The sequence below is a fragment of the Olea europaea genome, chromosome 18 (genome assembly GCF_002742605.1).
Source record: "Olea europaea var. sylvestris chromosome 18, O_europaea_v1, whole genome shotgun sequence".
Classification (NCBI taxonomy): domain Eukaryota; kingdom Viridiplantae; phylum Streptophyta; class Magnoliopsida; order Lamiales; family Oleaceae; genus Olea; species Olea europaea.
The window spans coordinates 24,973,141-24,981,828 of NC_036254.1; the positions used below are offsets into that span (position 1 = coordinate 24,973,141).

General features: G+C 35.4%; 1 protein-coding gene across 1 annotated transcript; it reads right to left on the reverse strand.

Moving 5' to 3' along the window:
- Positions 1-4,571: 4,571 nt before the first annotated feature.
- On the reverse strand, positions 4,572-6,749 carry LOC111367902 (zinc finger protein CONSTANS-LIKE 2). Its single transcript, XM_022989010.1, has 2 exons — positions 5,366-6,749; positions 4,572-5,174 (listed from the first exon to the last, which is right to left on the reverse strand). Exons 1-2 carry the CDS (start codon positions 6,146-6,148, stop codon positions 4,821-4,823), a joined length of 1,137 nt encoding a protein of 378 aa, XP_022844778.1. The 5' UTR covers positions 6,149-6,749; the 3' UTR covers positions 4,572-4,820.
- Between the last annotated feature and the right edge of the window lie 1,939 nt (positions 6,750-8,688).

The following is an 8,688-nucleotide window of genomic DNA, read 5'->3' on the forward strand; positions in this document are numbered from 1 at the left end:
ATTCTTATTCTATTTTACCAAATTTTTTATAAAGATGAAGACAAGGGGATTCGAACCAGTAAACTCTTGCAAAGATAATTGCCAACTTAACCATTGTGGAACTTCTTGGTTTATGTCACTAAATTTAACGGCCGCTCGGGTTGAGTCAAATTCCTGAATTCGCCCCTGCATGCACCACCCCCACATATAGATGTGTAAATCAGGACACCCAGTGATACTATTCTACGCTTTCAACCTTGCGTGAACTGCACGACTCTTTGTGATCAGAGGCCAAGTCAAAATTTTGTGTTTCGGGGGAGCTAACAAAAGTTGATGAAATTATGTTTAAAAAATAAAATAAAATATGTAAATAGCACTAAAGGCTGGAGACAGAAAAGTTCGATGTTAAAGATTGATGATGTATTTGCTAGAGATTTAAAGGTTAAGACTAATTACGCAAATTTTTCACGAAGAAAAATGGGGAAAAATTGCTGAGAATTGAAACTACGTTGTTTGCATCCACAGGGTAAAACTACGACCATTAGGTTACACGATTATCCAGCGTACTCAAGTTTTGAATTTAATATAGTTATTTATATATAATGGAGCATTTCTGTAAAAATAAAATTAAAAAATGTGTCGTGACAGTCGCTCCTCATGCCTCTTTCCCTAATTGCGACCAGTTAACTCGTTATATTTGTATGGCTTCATATTGGTGGAAGTTACATAATATCAGGGGTTTAAACATCACAATTCAAAAATCAGGGCCGAAGTTTCATTATTCAGAAATCAAGTATTGATTCAATAATTTAAATATTAAATATTTCACCCAAATTTGATGTCAATCCTAATTCCTTTCTCTCTTTACCATTTATATTCTCTCCCTTCTCTCTACCATAAAATACCACCGTCGTCATCTGCAGTGGCAAAGCTCTGAAGCAAACTCATCGGTGCCTATTCTATTTGTTTTCTCTCAGTGGAGGCAAGTTGGTGTTGGTCCTCTACTCAGCTTTTGTCGACCGATGCTATTGCGAATATCAACATCGCAACGGTATGGTGTGGTGGTGAGTATGGTGTGGATATAGGTGGCGGTATGATGTGGTGTAGTGGTGAGTCTGGTGTAGTGTGGTGGATCGTTTGGTGTGGCGATGTGGCTACGCGGCCTGATATAGGAGTTCGGGAGAGATTTGTAATAGTGATTGTGACTTTGGTTGCTTTGTGACCAAGTATTATGGTGAATTGGGATTGGGGGTGGAGTTTTTGGTGCATGTGACCAATGATATGGTCTGTGACCTTCAAATTTCGATAATCTGTGACTAATAAATTTGAAAATGTGTGACTCATGGATAAACTGTAGCTTGTAATTTAAATGATCTGTGACATTGAAATAATCTATAACCTACAAAATTTTTGATTTGTGATCATGAAATAATTTGTGACCAATTAATTTGATGATATGTAATCAATAAATAAATTTGTGACCTATAATTATAATCTGTGACCATTAATCGTATAATCGTAACTTTATTATATTTATTTAATAAATATTTTTAATTAATTAAATATATATCTGAATTTAAATTTTCAAACTATCTACCCAATTTTCGAATTGGTGTAAATAATATAACTGGATTATGAATTTTTCACCTTCATATTGCCCTTTAAACCCAATTTTGGTAGGCTTGTATAAAACTTTCTGGGCAATAAGGCTTTTATGTGGACTTTGTGCTGGGGTAATTAGGCCCATCACATTCCAAAAATAACAAATTAGAATAATACCCTAATTAATTAAAAATTTTACTCCCGTAATAAATACGCTTGGAACCCTCCTTCGACGTAAGTGGAGAGGACGAAAAACACATCAAGGATGCCGAAGATGGAGGTGACGCCATCCAGTGATTCTCCTATCATGATGTCGCCTTTAATCAAAATGTCGTGGCAATAATTACCCACAATTTGGCATGCCAGGCCTATGTTTTCTATCATTTGTCAAAGGGACGCAGCTGTATCATTTTCCTCTTTTGGTGTGCGGTCTAGGAAGGTTAAAGATGGGAAGAAAGACAAGATGGAGGTTTTGGTAACACTTGTATTTGTGTATGCTGAGCGTGATAGGAATTGAAACTTGCGCTAGCACAGGAATTTTTTTAAATCTAATGGCAAAGACCTGTAGGTTACGGAGAGAGGAATCAGTGCTTTGAAAAGAGAGGAGGAAGAAAATGTGTTTGCTATTCGTTCATACATTCAATTGTGATTCTTTTAGGTTATCTTTCTTGGTTTCTTTGGTCATGATATCTAAAAGGTGATTTACATCCAATTATCCAATTTGTTTGTTTGTTTGTTATGACTAGTTGTGTTTTTGTGCAAGTTCAATATTAATATGTTCTATGACTGGACCTTCATCTTTAGCTGAAAGATAATTTGATTGTGTTGAGATTTTGTTCTTTTCAAGGATCACTGCGTATATCAAGCAATCAATTCCATATCCGCAAGATGGTAAACGAGTTAGATTTGATAAGCTCGTGTATTAATGGCTATTTTCGGACAGAAACAAAAGCAAATATGAAGGTTGAAACAGGGAACGAGGGATTTGGATGGGAAAATCAACTGCATTTCTGTAAATTGCATTGAAAATGTTCAATAATAGATGATTTGTATAGAATTAACAAGCTAAAGCGATGGTGTTTATACATTTTTTTTTTAATTTGCATTTTGTGACACTTTCAATAAAAAGTGACATATAGCATGTTGTGCATTTTTTTATTAAAATGTCTCACACAATCTAATTATAATTGAACAATACATCTTTGACTAAACTTTTAATTTGTTTCTAAGAAATTCTTTTAGATGTTAATTTCTATAAATTTTGAGTGAAAAATATAAATTTTTTAATAAAAATGACATTGAGTGTTTGTCACTTTTCCTGAATTTGTGTCACTTTTTTGAGTGTCACTTTTTGTTAATTTTGTCACTTTTTGAGTGTCTGTTACTTTTTATTTTTTGTCACTTTTTTTTAATCTATGGAACTTTTTTTTTTAATTTATGTCACTTTTTTGAATTCTTCACTTTTTAAAGTTTTTGTCACTTTTTTAGTGTTTGCCATTTTTTTCAATCACCTTCTTGATTCTTATCATCTTTTAGTGATGTGACATTGTGTCACTTTTTTAATTAAAAATGAAAATTTTTATAAAAAAAAAAAAAAAAGTGACATTGCGTCACTTTTTAATATCACACAGTATCTTTTACTTTCAAAAACTTTTCATATGATTTTTCAAAAAACTTCTAATTTTAAGGGTGTTTTTGTTAGTTACCTTTTGCACTCAATTTTGGGCCTATAATCAGCCAAAATCTAACCCGTAATCCGTCACCCGCCATTGACATCAAATTTAAACCGATTTGTCGCCCGCCAACTGATGATTGTTAATTCTTCATCCACTCGTTAGTCGTTACACATAATTTTGAGCTGATCTTTATGCGATAATTACTGCATAATTTGTGATTAAAGATTCCATTTAATTAGTATTCGAGGGTTCGATGCTTCATAACGAGCAGACCACAGACAAAAAATGAAAGAAATCTGATCTGTACAGAAGACTGAGGCACAGGTTTTGGAGGTTGACCTAACCATTTCTGGTCGAACATGTCCTGAAAAAGAAAGTAGCTGAATATGGCCATTCCTCTGTTTTGCACCCTGCACTGGACAACTGGGAAGTGATATAATAGCTGTATTTTAGCTCTTTAATTTATATTACTAGCTGTAGATTGTGATCTTGATTTTCAGAGTTTTTTGTAGTATTTAAGAACTCATTTGCTTGTAATTTATCCAATTTAAGTGTGGGGAATACATTGAAAATATTGAGTAACCATACTGGTCACTTAGCAATTCTCCCATCTTCATTTTTATGACTTCACTCTGCTGTTTTCGGGCTAATTTAACTTATGTTTGTTGAATCTCGAGGTTTAGGGTTTTAAACATTATTGGCATTAATTTTTTATTTTCAATCAAAATCATGGTTTTCTATCCAATGGAATACAGAAATATCAAAAAAAGGACTAGATTTTCTCCAATTAGATCTAATGTCGGTAAAAAGGATTCTCAGGTACACATATCAATGATGTAACGATGACAAATCAGGTCGGTTTAGTCTGGTGTTCCATCTGTATGTAATGGTGATTTAACAGTGCTAATCTTGATTTTGTGCGTTTGGATCTCTGACTTGGGAATTATTTTTCTTAAGCGAGGAAGGAAGACGCAATCTGTGTGGAAACATTTGTATATCGTGGATTGCAACTACTCACCAGGTACAGGTTCATCAATCGAACTTGTGCAATTTAATATTGAATAGTTGAATGCAATAGAATTGATCTTTTACACCAAGCTGTGCAGTTTTTTTAATAAACAATTTCTTTATTAAATAGTAGCCGAAGGATTTAGGGGTAAAGTAATCCTCATCTGGTGCTATTGAATGAAATTATCAGTAATGGGCAATCAATTTCCCGGACGAGACTTCATTTTTTCTGACTTTGTTTAATTTTATTTTGCATCTGTGTAGTAATTAACGAAATTTGAAGTTAGGCATTAACGAAATTTGAAGTTAGGCTAAAAGGATCGATAATTTACATATATGCATGTGTTCATTAAACAATGTAAACAAAGGATTGGTACCGGTGTAAGTGCACAAGTACATGGATTTACAACAAGGCAGAGATTTGAACAAGATGATACCTAAATTATAAACAGGAATTACTAAGAGAATCATTGGTAATGGCTTTTGAAATGATTGGTACAAATTTGAGATGATTCGTTTTTTAATTCTCTTAAACCTTTTCTTGCTGGGATCAGATCAGAATGATGGGACGATTCCATAGCCACCTTCTTCTATTAGCGTTGATGAGAACATCTGGTTGGCTCTTACATCTGTTCTTTTTGCAAATCGACCTTTGATCCTAGGTCTGGTTTCTGCATAGGCCTTCCTTGATGCATACCTGATGGTCTTCTCAAACTTCCTCGCCTTCTTCTTCTCTCTGTACCTTAACACTCTGGCTTCTCTGTCCGTTGGAGAAAGTTGTGTTGGCATTGGGATAGGAGGGCTAGAGAAGAGATCAATGGTCCCCTTTGGAGGTCTTGGGTGGGAGACCGAAACCTCACTAGTTGTGGATTCTGGAACAACTCCAACATCTAAAGATGAAAATGATACCTGATTTCATCACCAAGAAAAAACTTGTGCATTTAGCTGAAAAAACTTGCACTGAGTAATTGAAGAAAACAATGACGAATGGATAGGACTGGATAGCACTAAGACACGCAGAAACTAAATCTAGTTTATTATATTGTCTTGTCTTCTTTAATACTACGTATGAAGTATGCACTAGGTGAAGAAGAACTTACAGTGTGAGAAATTGAAGCGGGATTATCATAAACATTTTTCGAGGCCTCGTACTCCCTTCCCAACTGAAAACTATGGTTGTAAATCTGATCCTTACTCTTTTGGATTGGCACAACATTGTCACTGCCATAGCTCTTTTGAGAAACATCGTAAGGTTGCAGTTGATTGTTGTCCTGATTACTGAACTGGTTGTCCTGATATGAATTATACTCGTCAAGGTCCAAATACTCGTCAACCTCTCCGCCAAAGAACCGTCCAATGTTGTTACTTTGGTTGCAAATATTCTTAACATGGTTGAACAAAAGCCATGAAGCTGCCTCGTCTTCATCTTCTTCTTCATGTATAGTTTGATCTTCGTCTTGAATCAAGAACTCAATCTTGGCTGCAACCCCAGTAGGCCCCATTACTAATCCACTGGGGTAAGTGGCTGACGGAGTACCATAGAGCATTCCGGGAATCGGCAAAATTGGGGCACGTTGATGGCGCCGTGCCAAAGGGTTGGCTGAGTGGATGTCCGAGTCACAGGTTGTACATAGGGACGCAGCATCAGCCTTACTTAGGAAGGCTGCTGGAGCACGTTCACAGGCCTCACACACCCACATGCGCTGATGGCGCGAGGCCTCAAGACTGGTTCTGTGGATGCGAGAGTCGCAGCCAGTGCAGAGGTACGCCGAGTCAGCCCTGCAATACATGGTGCAGACTGCTGATTGGCAAGTGTCACAAATCCGGGCCCAATGGCTGCTGGTGTTGCCACCATGTACTCCTCTACTCTTTTCCTTTAACATTTCTTTTTGGTTACTCTGTTTTCCTATTGAAGCACACTATAACATTTTGAGGCCGGTCACTGGACTTGAGGGGTTCATATTGCAGGCTGAATTCATGGGACGACACGTGGCAGTATAATAGTGAGCATGAAAAGTAGTTTGATAATTTTGTGGTAGGCAGAAGTCTTGGTAGGGCTTGAGTGGGACCGGAGACTACTGATTCCTTTCAAAAACATCAACGTTCAGGTTCGAGAGCATCCAAGTTGTCATATTGCAATGGCATCAACATTGACAGTTACTGGCTTTTAAGAGTGTCCCTGCTTGTGTGCAAGGTTTGGCTTCTCCTAATATGGGAACAATTTTAAGAATCATTGACCTTTTTTCTCCAGGTTAGTCATCGCCGGGTGGACAATTAGACTTCTAACTGTGCACAAAGGAAATGGAATTTTTATGATCTTCTTTTCGAGGCTCAAAGATTAGTATTATACAAAAAAATTACATGTAAAAAACTTGATCCTTCTGAACCAGGCTCGAGGATATGCTGCATGTGGTCACCGTCAAGTAAATAAATGGCTGGAACATTAGTACAACAGCCCTGGAAAAGTCCTTTTTGTAATTTCACACACACACATATATACGAGGACTTTGAACTGCAGGACGTGGCTACACACACACACACATATGTGTGTGTGTGTGTGTGTGTGTGTGTGTACGAGGACTTTGAACTGCAGGACGTGGCTGCACTTGAATCCATTAATTCATGAATCATATTACTCTAGCATGAAATTGAAAGGGAATGATGAGTCAGCTGAACCCACCCTATGAAGTAATACTGGCCAATAGAATAGCTCCATGTGAAAATCAAAAGAGGATTGGTATAAATTTGAGCCACGAATTGAGACATGACTCAACAAATCTAACTTGCTGTTCACATGTGAGTATGGTCCAGTGAACAGAAATCCATCCCTTTTAACCCCCTCCATGAGTGCTCAAATGAAATGCATATAGACAACTAGTGACCATCTTTCCTTGAGTACATCAACTAGAATTATTAGTTTCGTGACATGTTTAGTATGCAGGAGAAAACATTATACATATTTGATTATGTTCAATTCAACCTACCAAATTTACTTTTACAGTAAGGGTCCGTTTGATAGGCCAAAATTTTCTAGGGAAAGTGAAAAATCAATTCCAACTTTGAGTTTTAAGGGTGTTTGATACCATTTTTTTTCATGGAATTACATTTTCCAATTTTTCTTGGGAATTGAAGTTTTCTTGGTTTTGTTCCCGGTTCACTGTAGCACCTTTTTTTTTCTTTTTGCAGTGAAAACAAATTCTAAGATTTATTGTAAAAAAAAATATTTCTTTTTAATTGACAATTTTCATGTAAAACAAAGCCAAACGAACATTCAAAAATAGATGATTTTTTTGATTTTTTAATTTTTTTTTGTTTTGGCAATAGAAACAAATTTCATTCTCAATACCAGTAAATTTTATCCCTTTAATTGACAATTTTAATGTAAAACAAAGCCAAACGGACATAAAAAAACACTTTAATTTAAACATTTTCCATGTGGAAAATTATACCAATTAAACACAATAATTTACAATTCTCAATAAAACAATTTCTCATCAATTCAATTTCTTGAAATTCGTTTTCTTTCCACCCAAATTTCACATTTGCAATCAAACGAACCCTAAGATGAATTAGATATTAGAGTTATATCAAGTAAAGCAAAGTTGTGACTACTGCTTCATCAGGTTCTAAGTATATCCCAAGAAAAAGTGTCATATAGACTAACAAACTGGGGTGGGGTGTTCAAATTCATTGAATCAAATAAAAATCTGCACTATAGAGAAAGCCTAAACAAATTTACAAGTGTGTCAAAAGTTCATGTTGACAAGTTTGAGTAAACGAGATAACACAAATGTAAATATGGTATAAGCAAAATAATTAAAATGTAGTCTCTATATAGAATATTTTCCTAGTATTGAACTGAGGATGGTGACATAGCGCTTTTATCAATTATTTATATTGATATTGTGAGTATTTTATATTTGTTGAATCAAAGCCACATTATGAGACTATTGCATTTTGGGCCTGTTTGAATGGGTTTGGCTGGTCCAAAAGCTACTTAAAATCACACTGGAAGTAATAGAAATTGGTGTTTGCATCTGTGGCTTTATTGTGCCATCTAAGCCCTTGCTTGATTTGATTCTTGAGAATCATTTCTCTTTCACTCTCATTTTCAATTATAAATTCTCGAAAAATATATATGCCCTTGTTTGAGCCCCATTTTTTGGGGAAGAATGAATTTTTGAATAGTGTATTGATGGAAAATGTGTGGTTAAAAAATAAGGAAAATTTTTGAATTTACGTGTAATATTATTTTATTGAATAATGTGTGATTGAAATGATGTCAAAACACTGTTGAAAAATGAATTTTTCCAAAAGAATGAGGCTCAAACAAGGGCTATATATATATATATATATATCTCCCAGCCATGTGGTATGTGTATGTTGTAGCAATGGAGAGGAGAGTTGAGAGAAGAGAGGAAGC

What these genes read in the sequence shown, in the direction of transcription:
- LOC111367902 (XM_022989010.1), bottom strand. Translation starts at nt 6,148, where the DNA reads ATGTTAAAGGAAAAGAGTAGAGGAGTACATGGTGGCAACACCAGCAGC. An exon ending in CCGCTTCAATTTCTCACACT is followed by an intron (nt 5,175 to 5,365) that starts GTAAGTTCTTCT and finishes TGATGAAATCAG; the next exon opens with GTATCATTTTCATCTTTAGA.